At 40.9% G+C, this 23,454-nt stretch overlaps 1 protein-coding gene across 4 annotated transcripts in view; it reads left to right on the forward strand.

Moving 5' to 3' along the window:
- Positions 1-22,169, forward strand: part of LOC111873499 (F-actin-uncapping protein LRRC16A) — a 68,497-nt gene extending 46,328 nt beyond the window's left edge. For 2 of the 4 annotated variants that reach the window (XM_023868265.2, XM_023868263.1), the window contains 12 exons: positions 2,152-2,172; positions 6,733-6,871; positions 7,978-8,209; positions 9,986-10,201; positions 10,355-10,530; positions 11,229-11,401; positions 12,444-12,642; positions 13,845-13,949; positions 15,647-15,769; positions 16,600-16,710; positions 18,552-18,655; positions 20,984-22,169. In XM_023868265.2, the coding sequence (XP_023724033.1) occupies positions 2,152-2,172; positions 6,733-6,871; positions 7,978-8,209; positions 9,986-10,201; positions 10,355-10,530; positions 11,229-11,401; positions 12,444-12,642; positions 13,845-13,949; positions 15,647-15,769; positions 16,600-16,710; positions 18,552-18,655; positions 20,984-21,109 (1,725 nt within the window). In that variant the 3' untranslated portion in view covers positions 21,110-22,169. The remainder of the gene's footprint in view (positions 1-2,151; positions 2,173-6,732; positions 6,872-7,977; positions 8,210-9,985; positions 10,202-10,354; positions 10,531-11,228; positions 11,402-12,443; positions 12,643-13,844; positions 13,950-15,646; positions 15,770-16,599; positions 16,711-18,551; positions 18,656-20,983) is intronic. The other 2 variants (XM_023868264.2, XM_023868266.2) reach the window with 2 other exon arrangements.
- The last annotated feature ends 1,285 nt before the right edge of the window (positions 22,170-23,454 follow it).

A 23,454-nucleotide genomic window follows, 5' to 3' on the forward strand; every position in this document is an offset into this window, starting at 1 on the left:
ATTTCACTAGTACACCTTGCATCATCTGTTAACAAGCTATCCAAATATTTAAAACATTTCACATTCTCCAGTTGTTTTTGGTCTATCTTTATTGTGACTGGGGTTGGTTGTCTCGAAATTTTCATTACTTTTGTTTTCTCCACATTCATTTCCATGCCATAGCACCTTCCAATTTCAATTAGTCTATCAATCATGCCCTGAGCCATTAACACAAGGTCATCTGCATATTTCACAGTTTGAATAATTTGCCCTCCTACTTTGAAGTCTCCGAGCCCATCCAGAGCTTCCTTGGTAAGGCATTTGCTGTACAATTTGAACAGATGTTTCAGATATTATGGAATAACATCCTTCCATTGTTTGTGAGGTCTTCTGAAATTTCTTTTTCCTTTTCGTTGATATTTCAAAGTGTTTTATGGAACCCTGTCAGTGCTCATCCTCTCAACATTGTCTCCCCAGTTTCTTCTCTTCTGTAAATGTTACTATTTGCAGAACTGCACTACCAAGACCTTGGCATCTTTGTCTGATCCAAATGAGTAGCCCTTCAGCACTTTCTTGACGGAGCCAAACACATGCAAGTCATGCAGTGACAGATGTAGGCTGTATGGAGGGTGTGGTCTGACACCTATCTGTGTGTGGAGTGCGGTGCGTCCTGGACCATGAGTGTCGTATAGGGACAGGTGTCGTGCAGTGCAGCGGTATCCCTCATGACCATGCCTGGAGGCCTTCTCTTGCTGGCAGTAGAGACACCTCAGAGGGTTTCGCAACATCCTGTGCATTGTTGATGGTTTTAGGGGCCTTAAACACCAGTGTGTTGGCCCTTTTTGGACACATTCAGTGCTTAGAATATTAGCATATAATTGTTCCCATATGCTCTTACATGTCAGCTTTGTTGTGCAGCTTGTGGTGGATTGCTTGGTGCATTACACTCACAGCTGTTTGACCACTTGTGGCCAGCCACATTCACTAGCAGGGCCACAAATGGGTTTTACTTGTACAGCCATCATAATTAACCATGAATGTATCAGAAGGTGTATAGCTGTAGCAGCCATATTAATTAAGGAAAGCTTAGTCATTGATAGCTCAGTCAGTACAGTTACTAGACTCTAGGCTGGATGACCAAGGAGTCATGGTTTGATACCCAGTGGGGACAAGAGATTTTTCTCTTCTCTATAGCATCCGTACCAGCTCTGCTGTCCACCCGACCTCCTATATAACTGGGGGGCTATTTCCCTGGGGATGTGAAGCTGACCACTCACCTCCATCTGCTGCCAGGGTTAAAAGTTGTGGAACCAAACCTCCACTCCTGTATACATCTTGACAGTGTGTTGCTTAATTAATTAAGTCCAGGGACAATTTTTTTACCTAGTCAGCAATTTGGTCGTAACCCTTTTTTGGGCTTGATATGCTCCTCTGTTCAAACTGATCTCATACTTTATTCATTTATTGGAAATCACTATTGTATGTGCGGGCACGGGGTAGCGTAGTTGGTTGAGGCACTATGCTACAAGCTGGAAGATTGCAGGTTCGAGTCCCAATGAGGTGGATTTTTCTTCGATTGACCTAATCCTTCCAGCCACACTATGGCCCTGGGATCAACTCAGCCTCTAACAGAAATGAGTACCAGGAATCTTCCTAAGGGTTAGAGGGTGGCCAGTGTATAAGTCTGACTTCACCGTCATCTGTGAGGTGATTGTCTAGAAAAAGTGTGGGAGTCTTGATGTCTCACAGCCCCGTGGGACTTCACATCATGTAACAAAGATAGCTTCACTTTTACCATTGTATGTGTATATTTATGTCTGTACTAAGGCCATGCAAGGAAGTCCCATGGACCAATCTCCTCCATATTACCCCTCAAGCTGATGTGCTTCCCTGAATTCCCCTCCAGACATCCAGCCATTTTGTTCACACAGATGCTTGTAGTGATAACCTTGCAGTAATCTTTATTAGTGACGCGAGCTGTGGACTTCACAGGCCAGAGAGGATGGTGGGGGAATGCAGCAGTAGATGGCCTCAAGCATCGTTATCCGAATTACCCACGGGACTTCCTTCTGCAGCCTCATTAATACTGTGCTATTATATCTGCTGTGTTGCCATATCTATGTTTTAATGTGTTGCGTGTTTCTCTTTTGAACGTGCGGTATCGATATCTAGAAATTGGAATATTTGAACCTTGTAAGTATAAGCCATATGTTGTGCTCAAGACACTAATATGCAACATGCATGCGACTGCCTACAGGCAGTTGTGCACTGCATGTGTTGTTTGGTTTGTGTGTCAGTTTCGAGACTGTAGCTGCACATTTAATGTTTGATTTGCTGGTCCGGGGCCAAGAATGTTCTGCATGATGCAGTAGGGATGCTGTACAAGTGCCTCTCATTACACACTTGTGTTATCTGTGTTTCTACATGTCCACAATTGTATTTTGTTGTCTCATATCTGCCGCCACAGCAGAAGCTAACCTGTGTGCCCGCTGAATTGTGCAGGCAGCTTGCGTGCCTCATCCTACCATTTTGACTCAGTCATATCACTTCAGTCTTCTTCTGATGTTAATTCAATGATTTTAAGGAACATGCTCATTGCACATGAGAGTCACTTGTGTAGACGTGGAATATCACTGTGTGACGTGTGAGGTTCTCAGCAGTGACTGTGAGAATTATTGTCCCCTGAGATGTGACGTCTTGTAGTCTGATAGATTGTTACCAATGCTTCAGAGGATCAGGCCGTCTTCCTATTCAGGCACGCTTTCTTTTCGGCCGTGAAGTTGAAGGAAACAGGCTCCTTTGAAGCGTCAGTACAGACTTTGGTTTTAGACCTGACCACTAGGTTGTACATGAGGATAAACAAGAAGTAGCAGGGCACCAGTTGCAGCTGCATTGTGGGAAAGAGGGTGACACGCTTTAACTAAGGCCCTAATATAATCCATTCACTTTATGATGTCCTTGTCTTGGTTTCTGGACTCAGTCAGATCCTGCCTGGTCTGGAAATCTGCCAGACTACACGGTGTCACATCCCAGAAGACAGCAACGTTCATAATGCTGTGAGAATCCCAAGTCTCATATGGGCGTTGATTCCAGGCTTACCTTTTCGGTGAACCATATGACTTAGTGATCAGCATATCTTTAATTTGTGAAGTTTGAAAGATCATTAAGATACAGCCATCAGGTTGTGGCAGCACGTTATCTGCCAGATGGCTGCCAGTGCTCTCAGGAACCTGCCAACTCAGTCTCTCCTGTAGATAAGTTGCTTAAAGAATTGCTACTTCTCTACCAGATTACATCGTGCCACATCCCAGAAGACTTGACATCTTGCCAGAAGTATCTTTTTTTTTATTGCTACTGGGGTGGGACTAAGTCCCTTGTACTGTGGCCACTTCTGGCCTATTGTACCAGCCCCAGATGATAGGTGAGGGTGATTGTGGAGCAATTGGTGGAATGAAGATTGGCAGGGGAAATCGAAGTACTCGGAGAAAACGTGCCCCAGCGCCACTTTGTCCACCACAAATCCCACTTGACCAGACCTGGGATTGAACCTGGGCTGCCGCGGTGGGAAGCCAGCGACTAACCGCTCGAGCCATAAGTATCTTACATCCTGTCTAAAGGCAAAGTTCTCCTTGTTTGGCATCCTTGATATTTCATGTTATGATTCTGATAAGATTTTGTAAGGTAAATCCCATAAGAGAAATTTAAAACAGACCATGGCAAGATAAGGTTTGAAGTTTTAATGTAGCAGTTAAAATTATGATTGTTGTTCTCTGGGTTATGACACTGTGTAGTTTCATAGGTAATTACCAGAGTACCAGAAGTATCTGCACTTTGCTTCTTCAGAGCATTTCTGCCAAAGCCATGGCTCAGCAGCGGGAGTAGGTTCTATGTATACCAAGAACTGAAAGTCAGATCTCTTCTTTGTTATTGTTTACATTTTTCTTTCATCTGTATCATCTAACCACTTAGGGTTAGCTCCTCTGAAATGTTCATCTCTTATTAACAACGTAGTGCTTTATTGTCATTTTAAAGATAGTGATTGAATTCATATCTCCGGTATGTATCATCAGTATCGTTTTGTTTTATTCACCATCTGTACTTATCACAACACTTTCTTCATAAATTTGCTAGCAGACATGTTTTGGCCTGTCACCCATGAAAACATGGACTTACGATCAATTTTATGCACACAGATTCAGTGAGGAAAGATTAGCCATAAATGAACATTGTAGTGATCAGTGCAACACACTTTTTGAACTCACACTAGACAAGTCATAAACATCAACAGGAGAGGGGTATGCAAGTGGCAGTGGTTCGCAGACTGTGATCTGAAAGGCGGTAAATGCGGTTGACAAGCTGAAATGTGTCTGCTAGTGAAAATGTAAATAAATTTGATTTGTTTCATTCTGGTCCGTCACAATAACAATTACAAATTATAAATCACTCCGTCCAATGTGACCGTAAGTTTTTTACTACATAAAAACTTAACACCCTTACATGTTTCGGTCTCTGTGGACCATCTTCAGAGGGCAAACATCACTACAAATAGGAAACCACTATCACATAATTTGTTTACACGCAAAGTACGTACACTTATATGTTACAACACACAGCACACAGAATAGAACATTTCATAAACACAGCAGTTTCCTGGGAATGTAAGTTTTAAAAAATTGTATAAAATTCCTTGATGCTAATTAAAAGTTTTTTAGATTGTCAATGATTAAAATTCCTAAACCACGCAGGCTCGTGTTCGTCCTCACATCGTCCCTCTTATATGGGGCAAACTTACAGTCACATTGGACGGAGTGATTTATAATTTGTAAATAAATTGTCATGAGTGTTGATGGGTAATTGCAAGAAATATTCATGATTGTTTTTAAATTCTATGCAGTTTTTTGTGTGTTAACAGGAAAAAGTATTTATGAGAGTTTTGTCATTTGCTTGTACATGATTAATGCCTTGACATGAATCTTAGTTCAAGTTGATGTAAGTTTGGTCTATTTGTAACTGGATTGACAAGGCCATACATGTTTGTTGGGGCTGTATTTCACATGGGCATGAAATTAACCTGCATTTTAACAGAGATATACTTTAATTGCAGGAATGAATTGCTAGTGTGTTGGATTTGAGAATCTCACAGCAGAGTATGTGTGATGTGACACCCTGTAGTCTGGTAGAAGTTTAATGAAGTTTCAGAGGAATGTATTGCGTCCATCTTCAGTATTGAAAAATAATCTAATCAATCAACCAACATGAATCAAGCCGAGCAACCTGCATGTTTAAGACCTGGTTCTCACACAGGTCTGGAGAGGAACTCAGCGAGAGCCAGTGGGAGCAGAAGAAGACTAATGTTGGTAAACTTCCACCAGACTACAGAGTGTCACATTGTCAGTTACTAACCCCATTGCATTTTCTCATGCTGGTTTGAGTGTCACTGTTAGTTCAGTTGAAACACAGTACATTTGATTTCTGTGGATGAGATCTGATGCAAACCTTGCAGCGGAGCTTAAGCCCAATTTTCTATGTGTGCATTATTTAGTACACGGCTTATCCATTCCCTGTTTCTACACACATGAAACAAGCCAAGAAACAATGAATAGATCTTCATGAAATTTGATATTGGGGAATTTCTTGAAAAAATTGTACAACCATTTTAATTTTCATGAAGATCAGACAATTTTTATAGCTACTTTGCACAAAGACCTACATGTGTTTTTGCCCACATCTTGAGCTTAACTGGTTAAATATTTATTGGAGCACAAAAATGTTTTGATGGAATATACAGAAGAACTAAAGATAATTAAACAAGAGGGAGTCTGTGCATACATTTCCAAATGTTCATGAAGCATCTTGTATTGTCCATGGTTTGTTCTTATTCATTAATCTTTCCTCCTTAATTTGCACAGATAATCGGGAGTATACTGTACCACTGAAGAGACATTAGTTCCTCTGTTGTTGAAGTTTATCTATGAAAATAATTTATTTCATTTGTAGATGTATTTATTGTGACTTACACATAATTCTAATTCAGACTGTTGCTCTCTGGGTTATTACACTGTGTAGTTTTGTAAGTGGTTACCCAGTGCTTCAAGTGGACATATTGCCTCTGTCGTCATGGTGTACACCTGAAGATGGAGTGAAGAAGTTCCTGTGAAATGCTGGTCACTGCCTACAGCGCAGCTCAGTGTCATAACCCAGAAGACCACAAGCTTAACTGTTCCTGTGTTGTGTGCGACATGTCCTGTAATCTGCCATTAATTTATATCACTCTCGTTAATTTTGTGAGTGGCACCAGAAGGCAGGGGATGACTTTTTACTGTATTTGACTGATGTGATTGATTTAAAAAGTAGAAAATATTTTTGTAATTTTGACTGAAGAAATTGATAGGTCTTTGGAAATTCAGTAAATTCTTGCAACTTGGGAAGAGGCAATTTTCTCAGCCATGTAAACCACAAATCCCATAACTTTTGTTAATGTAATTCCACTAACAGCTTAAATATCAAAGGAACAAAAAGATAGTTTGTCAAACAAGAACACTTTGCAAAAGTGACATATTCTGAATGAAAAATCCTGTCTAAATCATGGAAAGGTTAAATATAACATTCTCGTTGAAGCCTAGGCAGTAAAGTAGAGTTGATTTTGTGACTGAAATATTTCTGTAATGAAAACTGTTCATTGTAAATGTATATGTATGCATAGTATTTCCTGATATGTTTGCTACATTTTCGAATAATGTCCACTATGCACAGGCCACGCCACATCTTTCCACAAAACGGAAGAGTCTTCATGGACGTAAGCTGCGACCCAAGAGTGTTGTCGACAGTGTCGAAGGTCTGTCAGCAGATGACATTCCTGATCTCCTGCCTTCATTGCCAAAGTCTGCAGAAGGTAGATATATTCTTACAACATACAAGTTGGCCTCAAGCAGTCTGGCTTGGGCCATAACATTTCTGACCTCAATTCAGAGGTGCCTGGGTCTCGAATCTTGTCTGTGACACTGACTGTCGTGGCCAAGGCTTTTTCACTGTTTTACCCCCCCCCCCCCACTTCCTTCNATTATTCACCGCTCTTGCACCATTTGACGCTGTACGATACGAGTCACTGAAAGCATTCTCAAATAAACCACAAATAAGTCCGTGCAAGCCCACGCTAAATTGTATTTCTGAAGTCCATATATTCCCCTCAGCACCCTATTTTCAAACACCCACAGTTGGTGTTCTTTCATTAACATGAAAGACCAAGTTTTGCACCCATATAAAAAGGAAGAAGTAAAGTTATAGGATGTGAAATCTTATATAAGGTAACATAGTTTAATCTTTATGTTATTAACTGAATGGAATTTAAAGAAAAACTTGCAAGTTGAAACAGTCTCTAAATGTATTCAGAATTTTGTTGTATTTTAGCGTCGTGTTGCACTGATTTTCATCCATGATACATATGTAATGGCCGTCTTATAGTGCACTCAATTTCATATATCGCTTCTTACTACATGTTTCGGCAGCATAGTGCCATCTTCTTCAGGTTCATTATTTACGCTAAGCTATTACATTGTTTGCCATCTTGTGTCTTTCATAAAATTATTTAGAAAGTACATTATTCGTCAACTATAATAAAATTTGTATATACTAAAACTTGTTAAGATTATTCATCTGTATGTCCAAATTCAAACTCGCGTATTTATGATTCTTCCGCTATGGGAGTCGTTTCTGTGTGTACTGTGTCTGTGATGTGTCCTTCCTTTTTGGCTGCGATACTCATAATGTGGTCATCTAGGTTGTGATACCATGTAGCCAGATACGTTTGTACCAGTGTTTTGAAATAACATACCGCCTCCATCATCAGGATGGAAAATACAGTGATTATGTTCCTCTCAATGATCGATACCCACCTGTCAGACTGAACGGTGTCTTACTTGAGGAGCTCTCAGTCTGTCTTCAGTGCTCTTATAAACCACACGTTTCATGTGATTTGTGTTTGTGTGTTTCATTTGGTAGAATCTTTAGATTCGGTGGCAGAGTTACCAACTGCAGTGGGGCAGCAGCTGCAACATTTGGTGAAGGGACGGCCAAGAAGAGCCAAGACACGGGCCCCAAGCCGTCCGATGTTGCGGCCAACAGAAATAATCGAGAATGTTCAGGATCTGGGAGAGGGGTTAGACACGTTCTTCAGGCCAGGATCTGTCACACCTACTGGCACACCACTTGTCTCGCCTACGTCAGATGACAGGTATCATTCTGTTCTGTCTGTACTGTTTTACTCAGTCCCACCTGCTAAATGTTACGATAATACGGTCCATATTTAAGTCTGAAGGGTAGGTGGCTGTACTTCAGTCAGCATTGCAGTTAGGTTAGGTGTTGTAATGTGGATGGCGCAACAAGAAGTAGGAGTCATGTGAACTCTGCGTTTCTGCGAGTGATGTCACATACCCCCACCCCTTCCATCACTACTCAACGCTCGGTAAACACCCCTCCCAGCTAGACTGTGACATCACGCAACAGGCGAGTCCATGCAGAGACTATTGCTAGGCAGTCGCTAAACACGGCAATTACCCAACAGGAAGCGAAGTGCGTTTTCCACTGTCCATGTGAGGGTTTATAAGAGAAACTGGAATGCCTAAGGAGTTCAGTTGTAGCGAGTGAATTGTGAACGTGAAGAAGACGTCATAAGTTCAGTTGCAGTCTAGCGTTCACCGGAGTTAGTTGAGCATCAGCAGTCGGTTTCCAGCCTTCGAAGAGATGAGGTGAAGTCCAGCAGCCATGAGTTGCTGTTGAGTTGTATCGAGTGAATGGAAGTGACTACAGCAGGAGAAGTAATTGTGATACTGCAGATGGCGGTAATTGGGACATTGTGAATTGTGTAAATGTAAGAGCGAATGTGGAATAAATTCGCTAGATCCAAAATGGCGTGAAGTTACTTTTCGCATTACAAACACCCAACATGTGACAATATTTTAGACAAAGTTTGTTTTATAGTAACATTTGTTGAAAACACTTTCTCAGAACAGCAGCACTGTTTTGTTTATATTGTTACATATTCTGTCAAGTTCAGTTTCTCAGAATGAATGTCACTGTTTCTCCAAAACCTCGAAGTTACCGAGGTTATGTATTTTCACAGAGTTTGTTTTCTTACAGTTTACCCACTGAAATTTCAGTTGTCTTTATGCTAGTAAATAAATAAAGCATAAAAACTTTCCATTTTCATTCATGTATTGTTTCCTGTGTTTTGTATTGTGTCATAAATGAATGGTAGTAAATAATTTTCAATACTTGTGTAGTGTTCTTTTCATTTCCAGTAAATAAGATCTTGTGGGAATCTTTCAGTGCTATTTATTTACATTCCTTTTTTTGTACAATACAGTTCTTTCCATGCTGTAAGTAAATAAACAAAAAGAGCTGCTGTTATTTTAGTATTGTGGGAACTGTGTGAGGAGGCTGTCGATCGGTGTGTTGCTGCTGATTGTCTTTACACTGGGGATCAGTGTGTTGGCCGCTGAGGCCGGGGCTGACAGCGTCGTGACCCTGTCCAGGATGCGGTTGTTCCGACAGTCCACCAGGAGACCGAAATGCGACAGAAAGTCCACGCCGATGATAGGATGCGTGACGTCGGCATGGACTTCCTGTCACATTTCGGTCTCCTGGTGAACTGTCGGAACAACCGCATCCTGGATTTGGTCAGTGTAAAGACAGTCAGCAGCAACACACCGATCGACAGCCTCCTCACACAGTTCCCACAGTATACCTTGTCATCAGCTGCATTCTTATATCAAGATCTGATGCAATTAATTTCACATCTGATAGTTAATTACCAGCATTTCGGAGGAGCCTTCAGTTTCATCCATCTACCCTGAAGATGGCAACAGCAGTTTCATGTGACAAAATAAATATGTAGCAGGTTAGATGACATCGCATCCCAAAGATCACTTTGTCACTTACTGCCGTGAGATCGACAGAACTCACAGTATAAAGTTTTGTTCATGCATTTATCCTGGACTCTTGTCGGCAGCTCACACACATTTCCTTCAGAAGACAGCCCAAATCACCAGCCTGGCAGTAAGGATGAAGGGAAGACTGTGGACTGCAAGTACAATTCAGGCGGGGAAGGGAAGATCGTGAGGATAGCTCCAGATCCCCCTCAGACATGCGACACACCGAACAAATGCTACGCGGATGAGGACCGCTGTAGCAATGGCAGTGGCTTAAAAGACAGGCCTGGCCACAGGTACAGTCTTACCCTCAGTTGCATTATTCTTTACCATAACCAGCCCTGCATATTTTGTACTAAAAGACAGGAATTTTTAGTATATTTCAGTGAAAAGCTGGTGGTGTGTTTTCTGCCAACATTCCAATTGATGATTTGATTTAACATTCACAGCTCGCCTCTCCTGAAGGGAATGTCTGGACTCTTAGAGCCGGCAGCACCTCGCTCCAGGTCAAGTGATAACTTAGAGAAGTACTCACCTCTTATTGGACGACGATCGCAGGGAGACTCGCCACTCACGGCATCCCCACTGGCAAGGAGGATGACTGGACAGGAGGCGAGCCTTGAGGGTGAGTGCTGCAGATACAGATATCCTACATGTATGGGTTAAAAATGTGGTCAACTTCTTGCCAGGGCAATCAGAAATTGTTCCTGGTAACAAATCTCTCTCTGTGTTCACTGGCTTTTGGAGTTCAGGCAGTCTCTCTTGGTGACTTGCAGCACACAGCACATGGTAAACTACATCAGAAAAAGGTTCTTGTGAGACCATGTGTTCTTGTAAAATTATATTAATGTTTGGGGGAAACATGCCGCCTCCAACATCAGGTTGAAAGAGTAAGCCAAGCAAACAGCAAGCACAGTTAGCTGCACGGGGAGGACCTGGTGAAAGAGCCCATACAGAACCAGCGGGAGAAAGAAGAAGAGTAATTGTGGTGCTCTGCTTGCTCCTTTCTTGGTTTGCTCTTCAGCCCAAAAGGTGGAGGTTGTACAGTCCATGTCGGGAAACTTACATGAAAGTGCATGGCAGTCACTGCTGTGGGATCCTCTAATCTTGCATGATAATTTATTTTATTAAGTGTTAAAACACATTCTATGCATGTAATACACCCATACACAGTTGAACAGGGTTCATAACTGAAGCTGTACAGTTATTTAACGTAGTTGTCTAAGTGCAAAGCAGAAATCCCACCATGAGTGATGCAAGTGTATAAATTTGTGCTGTATTTTCCTTGTCTCTTTTAATATGTTGTGGTACGGTGCATGTCAGGTGGACAGCTGACAAGAGAAGACAGTAATGGCAGTATTAATCAAGAACTCTGTGGCAGCAGCGACAAGATTGATGGTTCGTCTCATGTACCAAAGATAAAAGTTGGCGTTAGTAACACTATGCTGGCTGAAATGAAAGCCCGTCAAGAAAAGAGGACATCATCTCCACGACAGGTATATATTTTGTCGTAAAGTAGTCCCAGTGCTAATTTAACCACTGTGCCGTGAAGTTGTATAGGAGAGTGGAGGGGGGTACCAGTTAGAATCTGAGCTGGGACAATGGCTGTCCTGACATATTTTGTATCCTCCCTTGGACCATCCAGACAAATACCAGGATAGTACCTCAATGTAACCTTGACTGCTACCTTCCAAATCTTTTCCAGTTCATCACCTGCCATTCACTGCTGTACAGTCTTAGATTCTAACAGCAGTGTTAAATAATTTACTTACTCATGGAGCTGAGCCCTTCTGGAGGAGCCGCCAATTCTGCAGCTACTCAAGAATTTGCCAGCATTTTATGGAACCCGAAGGTTCATTACTATGTTCACAAGAGCCCTCCACTGGTCCCTATCCTGAGCCAGATCAATCCAATCAATGCCATCCCATCCTATCTATCTAAGATCCATTCTAATATTGTCCACCAACCTATGCCTTGGTCTTCCCAGTGGTCTCTTTCCTTCTAGCTTTCCCACCAGTGTCCTATATGCATTCCTCTTCATGCTACATGTCCTGCCCACCTCATTTTCCTTGACTTGATCATTTTAAATATACTTGGAGAAGAGTACAAGTTACGAAGCTCCTCATTACGCAGTTTTCTCCAACCTCCCATCACTTCATCTCTCTTCGGTCCAAATATTCTCCTCAACGCCCTGTTCTCAAACAATTGTTAAATAACTAAAAAAGAAAAGTCTTGATCACTGAGAAGTTCTAACCTGACTGTACCTTCTCTTACCATCAGTGTTATAATGTGCTGCCTGGTTAGGTCTCATGCACTTTGTGCAGTAGTGGAATGAGCGTTAGTGGGCGAAAGCCAAAAGAACTCAGAGAAAAGACTACTTCAGTGCCATTTCATCCACCACAAATCCCCCATGGAGTTGGCTAAGATTGTACCCAAAGCCCAACAATGAGAAACCAGTGCTTAAATGCCGGAGCCATGGTATGACCAGTATTTTTTAAATTTATAGTAATTAGTTTTGAATTTTGTTTTCGTACTTAGGACTCTGATCCAGACAGAGAGAAGCCACCATCACCAACAGTGCTGCCATCTGTGAGGCTGCGGTCCACAGGCTTGGCAGACTCATTGCGGTCTCCAACCAACGGGTTCCCCAAAGGAAGTTCAGGCGAAGGTCCGAAGTCTCCTATCCTCAAGTCAGTGACTAAGGAAGTGGGTGGCAGCCGGACAAATTCAGACTCAGGTGGGGGTTTAGTTACTGCGCCTGAATCTCAGACCTTCAAGCAAGCGTATGTACTCACTCCTCATCCGGTTTAACCTTCTTTCTCCCAAGTCTGATACTGTATCACTCTGTTCTGTAACAACTGTGGACATGAGACCCCCAGCATTCCACTTCTTCGTTCAATGTTTCCATGTTTATATGAGTCATCTAGCAACAGAGCCTCCCCTCTGTCTTGTCTTGCTGGAACTCTTTCTCTATTTCCTTCCACGTTCTTCCATCCTTCTGTGTGACATCTTTCTTAACCCATCCCCATGTGAGCATGTTCTTCCTCTTGTGTGTTTTTCTTTTAGTTTCATTTTGAGAACCTTCTTTGAAATTCTGTCTTCATTCTAAAAATTGTCTCCATGTCATTATTCTATTGTTTATTAATTTATCGTCAGAAGTATTAACTTCAAGTAGTAACAAAGAAATTATTGAAAATCATGTTTTGTATGGTCATGCCATTGGTCAATATAAATGCAACTTACAGTCTGTAGAGATCTACTTTCTCAGCATCAGTGAGGTCTGATCAGCAGTTGCAGGTTGCAAAACCTGCCACTTCTTGGAAATGTGATGTTTTAAATTATTTGGCATGTAGCTTTGATGATAGAACTATCAATGAATGTGGCACAGGAGTTGGCAAGGGAAACCATTGTACTCTAGATGAAACCTGCTCCAAGGCCACTTCTTTCACCACAGTCCTACATGGCCTGACCTGGGGTCAGACCCAGGCTGTCGCAGTGATGATGTTGAAGGCTTTGTCAGACATGTAAAAATAAACTGTGTCAGTAATTCTTATTGATGTAAGTATAGATGTGTAAACACTAGTGGAGTACCCATTGGAAATTCAGTAGAAGTTCCCATCCCTGACTGCAGTTTCTACCGATAACGCAGTGCACTTCATCCACTCTTACATATTATTATGAATTTGAAAAGTATTGCATTTTTCCCAGAGTGTATTTGTGTGCTTCATATGAGTTTCAAATTAACTGCACTTATGCTCCTGAGCAGCATTAACCAGTTGGTTGTTGTGGAGCTGGAGTGTTTCCTGTGAGGTACAAACTGGATTTCTATATGTATATATTGTTTAGCTATACTTCAGACATAGAAGATTAAGAGACTATATTGAGGTCAGATACAGATCTTCTTTGTTTATTTGTTTGTTTGTTTGTTATGCCCTCTAGGATCAAGCTGCTCCTCAGGAAAGCAGTGCTCCAGCAAAGTGAAACCTCCACCTATTGCTCCAAAGCCAAGACCATGGTCAATGGTTGGAAGTGACAGGAAGTCGGGTATGTATGTCAGTAACTGACGTGTTTTAATGTGTGTGCTTCTCTGTATGTTTCCTTAGCAAGTGAAGTCTAAACGCTTCAGACAGAGATGTGTTACAAAAAATATGACTGTTAAAATCTTCGTGAGTGATCATCCATGCTGTTGTGGAGTTAAAAACCAGTGATTCGCAGATCTGACACAGCTCATCGCCTGAGAAGGTTTATGCACATTCATATGCCATGAGGGCTTCAAGTCTTGTGACAGTTGTTTTAGTCCTTGTCCCTGAGTTTTTCTAAACATAGAATTTTGGAAACCGAATGTGTCTGTTGTAGGGTGTGAGATAAGAATGTGTTCTACTCAGAGAGTACTCAACATAGTTCTGAGGTTCTCACAGCAGTGAATACGAAGATTACTGTCTGGTAGAAAAGAACATTTTGGAGGAACCAGCTGCCTCCATCTTCACCTTCACCTTCATCTTCTCTCTCAGAAGCAGGTAGTAGCAGTTTCCTCCAAAATGGTGGTACGTTTCTACCAGACGACACAGCAACACATCTCAGGAGAGAGTAATCTTGATTTCATATTAATCAGTATCTGTGATGCATGTAGTTTTGGACTGCAGTGACTTTATATTGTCACGATTTAGAGGGTTGTGTGACTGTAGACGGGGTTTGGATTGGTGACCTAATTTATTGATCACTTTAACACATAACTTGTGACTACAATTCACAGTTCTCTGTTACACACACACTAGTGTTCTCAGTCTGTTACACACACACTAGTGTTCTCAGTCTGTTACACACACACTAGTGTTCTCAGTCTGTTACACACACACTAGTGTTCTCAGTCTGTTACACACACACTAGTGTTCTCAGTCTGTTACACACACACTAGTGTTCTCAGTCTGTTACACACACACTAGTGTTCTCAGTCTGTTACACACACACTAGTGTTCTCAGTCTGTTACACACACACTAGTGTTCTCAGTCTGTTACACACACACTAGTGTTCTCAGTCTGTTACACACACACTAGTGTTCTCAGTCTGTTACACACACACTAGTGTTCTCAGTCTGTTACACACACACTAGTGTTCTCAGTCTGTTACACACACACTAGTGTTCTCAGTCTGTTACACACACACTAGTGTTCTCAGTCTGTTACACACACACTAGTGTTCTCAGTCTGTTACACACACACTAGTGTTCTCAGTCTGTTACACACACACTAGTGTTCTCAGTCTGTTACACACACACTAGTGTTCTCAGTCTGTTACACACACACTAGTGTTCTCAGTCTGTTACACACACACTAGTGTTCTCAGTCTGTTACACACACACTAGTGTTCTCAGTCTGTCACAGTCTCTAATAGTCATTGCCTGGTAATGGATCCTAGCAATGGGGATTCATCTTCCATGCTCATGTCATTATGCCAACTACTTCACTCACCTGAACTGCACTCAGCTGGCCTGGAGTCCTTGCTATATAGCCTTGGGGCATACCCAACAGAAAACACCACCTCCAGCAGTCCCTCTGTGTTGTTATGGGCAGTTGCCTAATGATAGCCCAGATGTCGTGTCTGCAGAAATGTGTTTATACCGGGCGATTGCTCTGAAACAGCCGTTTGTTTATCTATGTCTTGCTAACAATGGCTGTACTCATCCATTTCAAGATCTCTGCCCACCAACAGGTCTATATGCCACAATATATTGTTTTTGCAGGAGAGTTCTCATTGCCAAGTGATGGGTCGAGCACGAACACTTCAGCAGCCAATACTCCTGATTCTGGGGATGCCCTCGATGAATCCACAGATTCCGGTGTGGCTAGCATGGGCTCCGGTTCAGGTACAGATTATGTTAGTTTCATATCGTGGGCAGACTTTTCTGTAATTTTGATCATTTTGCTGAGAAGCAGTGCATTGTATAGTATTTGAGGTTCTCACAGGTTATGAAGAGTTCTATCTTCTGGGATGTAACGTCATATAGTCCATTGAAAATCAGGTTGAATTCCATAGCAACGTGTTGCCTCCTTCATCAGGGTTGAAGGCTAAGCCAAGAAAGCAGCATGAAAACAGGTGACAAGCAGAGCGTTGCTCGTCATTTGACTTTCAATGGACTACACAGTGTTATATCACAGTGTATTTGATTTGGTAATAAAATTCAAAAACTTTTCATGTGTGTTGTGTAATAATGATCCGCTATCTCTGGCTGTGCAATGAAAGGAACCACTGTACAGACTTAAGGCTTTCCATGATTTTTCTGAATTATGCAATTTCTGGAATCCCTCTTACCAAGCTAGGTTCAACGTTCCTGAACATGGCGCATCATGATAGCCTCTGTCTCCACATGTATCAAGGTATATAGAAGCCAAGTTTTTGTTTCCAACAGTAAACTACTGTATGATTTATAGTTATTTTAATCAGACCCTCTGAGTGTATCACTCTGTATCCTATCATTCAGTGCTATATAGGCTAGCTACTGACAGCATTGTAAAGTAACCCACAAAAAAATGCTTCTTCACCACCTTTTCTTCCTCCACTTCTTCCAGTTAGTACAGTTATGGGTAAGGATCTGGAAGGATTAGAAATGTTATCGCTGCATACGTAACAGCAGACCTCACTGTAGAGTCATATGATCCATCCTACAGCTTGTAAATTTTGATTGTGATTTCACAGGTCCCGGTGCGGAGAAACGTTCTGTCCGAGAACTAGCAGCCAGTTTGAGCAAGCACGGTGGTCCAGAATCTGAGAACAAACAACGGAAGTGTGGATCATATAGTGAATCAGGTTGGAAATTGACCGCATTCATTGATGCTGTTTGCATATTTTTGTGTTATTTATGTCTGTTTCATATCTTTAGCCATGTGTTTCTTGCAAGTCTTTACAGGGAATACAGAGCTTCATATTGCAGAGGTTTGCACTCCTGTTTATCATTCAGGGAAAGAGGTGACTGGTTTGAATCTGAGCCTTTTAACCTGGTATCTTGTCTGAGGCTGTTTTATTATTTTCCTCATTTCCTTCCTGTAAACTTGGTATAGTACGTTAATAATGAGGCGTCACCATTTCTTGCTACACTGTTATCCCTCATTTATATAGTCTGTGTCATTCGCTATTTACGAATTTATATTGAGTCAATGAGATTTTATTTTGTATGGTTTGTGTTTGTCGTGTTCCCAATAATCTGTCAGTGGACCCTGTCTTGAGCCAGTTCAGTCCTTTCCACTTCATATGTCTTCCACATCCATTTCAATATTTTCCACTTGTCTGTTCGTAGGTCTCTATGTCCATTTCTTTTCTCCCCATATATGCTGCATGCCTTGCCCATCCCATTCCCTTTGATTTCATCATGTTAATAATATTTTGTGTAATATAAATTATGAAGCTCCTCGTTATGCAGTTGTCTCCACCATCCGGCCGCTGTTAGGTCCAAATATTCTCAGCACCCGGTCCCAGAGCTGTTATGGATGGCAGTGTTCTTTTGAGGGCTTTAGTTCTGATCAGCATACAGCTGCAGAAATTGAGCTCAGGTATCGCAGGCAGTCTACTGACAAGGCTGTGTGCAGGGTTTGATTGAGGCATGGACACAGCATCCAGACCACCTCTAGGGCCCACACAGCCTCCTATCCAATTGGTGTCAAGAGGTTAAAGTGGCCTGGGCATGACGCTGACCACTCATCCCCATGTAGTACTGAAGTTAATGTATGGAGCCATGCCTCCACTCCACCATATGTCTAGAGTGTGATTTTTAATTAAGCCTTTATAGTTAGCTTTACTTTATGCTTCACATTTTCCCAGAAAGAGAAATGATTTGGAATGGCTAGCTTTTTTCTTTTTTTCCACATCCAGCACTTAAGGATCTTGGCGGACTCCCTGCGCACTTTTGTAATGTTGCGGATGATGTCACGCAAACTGATGTTGCAGCACGTTGCTTGCAGTGCACTGCATGTCACCAGTAAAACTGTATTGTACAAAATCTAGCATGTCCTGACCAGTGACTGAGATTTGCTGTCTCTTCTCGCAGGGTGACGGGAGTGGACTCAGTTCCTGGTCAGATACACTCCAGATAACGGACACAATCCATCATAATATTCATGTAATTAAAAGCTGTCATTAGGATGGAAAATTACCTTGTAGTTGTGTAAATGTGGTATGTGGCCATGCCATAATGCGGGCATTTAGTTGCTGACCCGGGTCCGATCACAGGTCAGTTCTTGTGGGATTTATGGTGGACAGAGGCACTGGATCAGGGTTTCTCCAAGTGCATCACTTTCCCCTTTCAGTTGTTATTCCATCAGATGATCTGTTTCTATTATCGGATACAGTTGGCTCACTTGTGGGATAAGTTAAGTGCCAAGGGATCAGTCCCTCGACACCTAACTAATGAAAAAAAATGGCAAATACTTATATTCAGTTGCCTGTACTCCCATGTTTTCACAAACATAAAACTGCAACCACAAAACAAACTGAATCCCAATGACTTTTGACAGAAACCTACTGAATCATTTAGTTATTAGACTTAGCATGCACTGAATTACCAGTGTTGGTTATTTTCAGACTGCATGTTTCATTTTACTGCTTTTTATTTTTAATTAGCTGTGGCATATGTCATTTTATTTTTGCTTGTTCAGATGTGGCTGATAGAAAAGCATTCCAGCAACATTCAAGTCGCTCAGTAGATAGCGGTAGTAATTGGGGCATTCTGCGTGCACCAAGGAAATCTTCTCAAATTGAGGTATTGCCTTAAGTTCTTGGCTGTCCATTTGCCAGAATAGTTTGTGCATCATTGCTATGTGATTGTATGTAGGCTGGTTTCTGTAACTAATTTGTGTTCTTATACTGATGTCCATGTTGGATTTGCCTTTCAAGCACATTTCACTGCCCGTAAACAGTCATTTTTCAGAATGTTTGTATTGTATGTATGGTTAATGTGTGCTGCCACTTATCTTTCATGGTGTAAAAAAGGTAAAGCTATCGCTGTAACAGGCTGTGGAGACCCATAGGGTTGTGAGATGTCAAGGCTCCCACATTTTCTACTCAATTGACTCACAGATGGCAGTAAGGTTGTCAGTCTTACATGCCAGCCTCCTTTTACCCCCAGGAAGATTCCAAGAATAGAGGCTGAGTTGACCCCAGGGCCATAGTGCGGCTGGAAGGATTAGGTCAATTAAAAAATCCAATGACTTCATAGAGAATCGAACCTGGGACCTTGACCGTATGAAATTATGTCTTTCTTCTCTTTTCATAAGGAATATATTTTTACATTTATGTATATTTTCTTATTATTAATCATTAATGAAAATTCTGATTTTTGACACCTGTATAAATCATCTGTCGTGGCTTTAGTCACCTGAAGGTCAACACAGTCAGCTGATAACCTAATTGTTGTGTTTTCTGGGCAGTCAGAGAACTTGTTGCTTATATGCTTTGGTTTTGTTAACTTAATGTGTATGTAAGTGGAACAGAAGTGTATCATGACCACACAGAATATTGCCTTTTATCAGTACCATTCTATCTTGTTTTAATGATACAGTGAACTTTTGCTTATCCATGGCAGTGGAGGTGAGTGGCAGCATGGGTAATTAATGGATAGAATGGATAATCCAAAAATCTGTAAGTAGTCACTAGCCATGATGCATTCAACCTTTAAAATCACCTAATTATTACTTACTGGTCCTGCTGCTTGTTGCTAAAGTGGGAGGCATGTGTCCTTGCAGTAGAAGAAAGCAGTGTGCTTGTTTAGTGGCAGAATCCCAGCCAGGAGAAGGCAGTAGAATAATGAAACAGAATGTTGCATTGGGTAACAGTATGTGCTTTCTGCTGCAAATTGCTGTAGGGCACTTTTGACACACATTACTGAAACAGATGTAATGGACAATACTTATCTAAATTTTGGAATCTGTAATCATTAACAGAGGAAGTTCTAAAACTCCAGTGGTTAGTCTGCAAAGTGGATAATCCACACATGGATAACAGAAAGTCTGCTGAAATGTGTGGTACAAGATATGAGTGAACGAATAGGGGAGAAGAGTAAGCAATTGGATTCTTAATTAGTCATGTATCTTTCTTTATATCTTTGCTGTTGCCATGATATCACTGTCAAGCTTTTACCCTGTTTCTTCGCTCATCATCTCTTCAGCCAATCCCCTTGTACGTTTGCACAAATCTGTAGAAAAAGTTTAATGTATGACATATAAACACGTTGCTTTCCTGTTTTCTGCTGTAGACTTAATTGAGAATATCCAAAGATATCATGAAATTTACTTATACTCTTTGTCAGTATGTGTGGTTGCCATGGTTGTGAAAGTGAATGCAAGTATTGCAGTCATGTTCTTGGATGCAATAAGAACCCTTATTAGAAGTAATTTTTGTTTAATTACATGAGTAAATTTTATTACTTAGTTTGAGTGTCATGAAAAGTTAAACAGTTCCATCTAGTGTGACTGGTGAAGATTTTTCTTATTTCAATTATTCATGCCCTTACATGTTCCGTCTTCAGAGACCATCATCAGAGGGACACCTTTACATCAGTACAGTTGGAAGATACTGTTACAATATACAATAGTTACAATACAATAGTTTGAGTGTACTTCTGCTTTAAAGTTTTAGCCACTGTACGAGAGCAACTGCACCATGGGCAAAGAACAGTCATAAACATGTAAAATGAAGTTTATATTTTTGTGGATGTAATTAGTCACATGATGGAACTTTCCTGTCATTAATAAAGTACAGAACAAAAAGTGAATAACGTAAATGTATGAGATCTGAGATTCTCACAGTGTTATATATTAAGGTTATGGTCTTGTGGGGATGTGATATTATGCAGCTTCATTTCAGAGGAACCTGCTGTCTCCTTGCCTCTTCTACCCTGAAGATGGAGGCAGCAGGTTCCTCTGAAACATTGGTACCCATCTACCAGACTACATGGCGTCATGTCCCGGACGACTGGTATTAATTGGCCCTAGTGTTCAGAAGTAATGAATAGTGGTAGACATGTATTGTCTCTTTGCATCCTAAATCGTTGTTTGTCAAGGAACGATAATTGTAACTTCTCTGTCCATAGGTGGCCCAGGAGAGCTTGGTTGACAAGCGAATGTCGCTTGACAAGAAGTTAGGCACAGTTCGTGCAAAGCAGCAGAGCTTTGATCTGGAAAACGACTTCACCTGCGATGACATCGTGGATGTCTGAACGTCTTATTCATTCCTTGTGTGCATTCGTTCAACTTAGATTGCTGCCAGGTATACAGCAACTTCTGCTGTCAATCTTGCTGCCCCATTTAGGAAAGCAATATGTTCTTTTTATTGTCTTTCCTCTAACATGGTAAAATGGGAATTATAGTATTGGTCAGTTGAATACCTGGCAGCATCAGCCACAAATACAGGGTGTTTGTCAAGTTACTTTTACCAATACTAATAGATATATTGCTGAAATTGTATTGTCTGTTACTTGTTACATATACAGTTTAAAGCACTGCATTCTTCCATTAGAATAGTTTACATCTGTAATATATAGCTCTTCCTTATCTCTTCCTCACTGTGTTGATCTTAACTGTTGTTGGGCACCAGTCTCCAAGTGTCAGCGATGCACATTTGAAGGCAAAGGGCCTTGTTACCAAAAATTGGTGAAGGTGCTTTATAACCATCCTGTATTTTGGAAGTCACCTTTTATTTTCTTTCACTTAGAAATCAAAACTCTAGCATTCCAGTCATTAGGCATATGTTGTCAAGACATTTTAACACTGCTAGATAAACTGTAGTAATATAAACATTGCTAAACTAATTAGGTTTTAGGTTATGGACAAGGAAAGAGTTTCAACAAAGTATTCAAGTGTTGGTAACGATAATACTGCCACTTATGACATTCTGTATTACACATAAACTTTTTTTATTACAGATTTGAGGTTCTTACATTGCCAGATGTGAAGATTACTCTCTTCTGGTGTGAGGTGCTTTCTTTTAGTGTTTTATATAATGGCACTCTCAGTACTGAGACTGTGTGGCAGTGGATGATAGTACGATCAGTAATTGTCAAGGATTTGGAAGGAAGCAGTTGTGGCCTAATTGAAATACTATCCCAGCATTTAGGTGGAGAGATGGGGCAAACCATGAGAGACCACAGTCAGGATAGTGTCTTGGCCAAGCTTTTACTGAGCACCTCCTGCATACAGGTCCAGAGTGTTACCTCCATTTCATCCTATCCTGTGTGATGCTGCATAGTCTGGTAGACAGTTTAAATGTTATCAAGGAACATACATACATACATACATACATATACATGTGCGTTTCAGATTATTCACAAATGTGCACAGGCACAGAATATAAAACATGTCAANTGTGACTTCCAATTCAGGGTCTTATCAATTTCAATGCCCAAGAATTTAACGTGGGTTTCCTGATGCAATATCTCATCATTAAACTTTAAATGTATAGACATATTATCTCGATTAGTTGTATCAAATTTTACCACTTTAGTTTTCTTCAGATTTAGAGACAGGCCATTAACTGCAAACCAACGGCTTAAAGAATTCAACACTAAGTTAGACCTTACTTGGATTTCATCAATATCAATACCAGACACTACTATGCTTGTATCGTCTGCATACAACAATAACCTATCATCAGTATTTAATGCTGATGACAGGTCATTGATATATAAAAGAAACAGCAAGGGACCCAAAATCGAGCCCTGCGGCACTCCATATTCAACAATCTCCCATCCTGAACAACATTTTTCATTCCCATTAGTATACAATTCCACTCTTTGCCTTCTATTTCCCAAATATGATTTCAACCATCTTAAAGTTTTACCACCAAGTCCATATACAGCCAACTTGCTCAAAAGGATATCATGCACCACACAATCAAATGCCTTTGTCAAATCACAGAATATTCCTAATGAAAGACAGCGTCGTTCCAAAGTTTCTAATATAACCTTCAACCTCTGTCTTCAGGGTAGTAGAGAAAGTTCCATTAGACAATGGGTGTACAGATATAGGGAACTGTGGTAAGGAAATGGAGTTACGTGCAGGCCATTAGTCTCTTCTACCCTGAAGATGGAGGCAGCAGGTTCCTCAGAAACACTGGTAACTTTCTTCCAGAGTACATGGTGTGTCATCCCTGAAGACAGTAATCTTCATTTTTTTTTTGTTAAGGTTGGTAAGCATCTTGAGGCTTATTTATTGCAATGATGCTTTCTGCATTTGATTTACATTTTGTTTGTATAGTTTTATAGATATAACTTGCACACAGCTACATCTGAGATGTGTTGTGTTTTCTATGTATAAATAATTTAATTGTAAGTAACATGTTGATCACAAGTTACATTGTAATTTTTCCAGTATGATATATATATATATATGTATAATATTCACAGTCTCACACATGGGGCTGAACTCGTTACTTCTCATTGCTTGATTCTTTTCATGTTTACTTACATAACGCATTAAACTTTTTATACTTCATTAATTTTTACTGCGAAGTATTCCAAAGACTGACTTAAGTTCAGAGTTATTTGACAGTTGTGTGACAGATGTT

This window comes from Cryptotermes secundus, unplaced genomic scaffold (assembly GCF_002891405.2).
Source record: "Cryptotermes secundus unplaced genomic scaffold, Csec_1.0 scaffold395, whole genome shotgun sequence".
Taxonomy (NCBI): Eukaryota; Metazoa; Arthropoda; class Insecta; order Blattodea; family Kalotermitidae; genus Cryptotermes; species Cryptotermes secundus.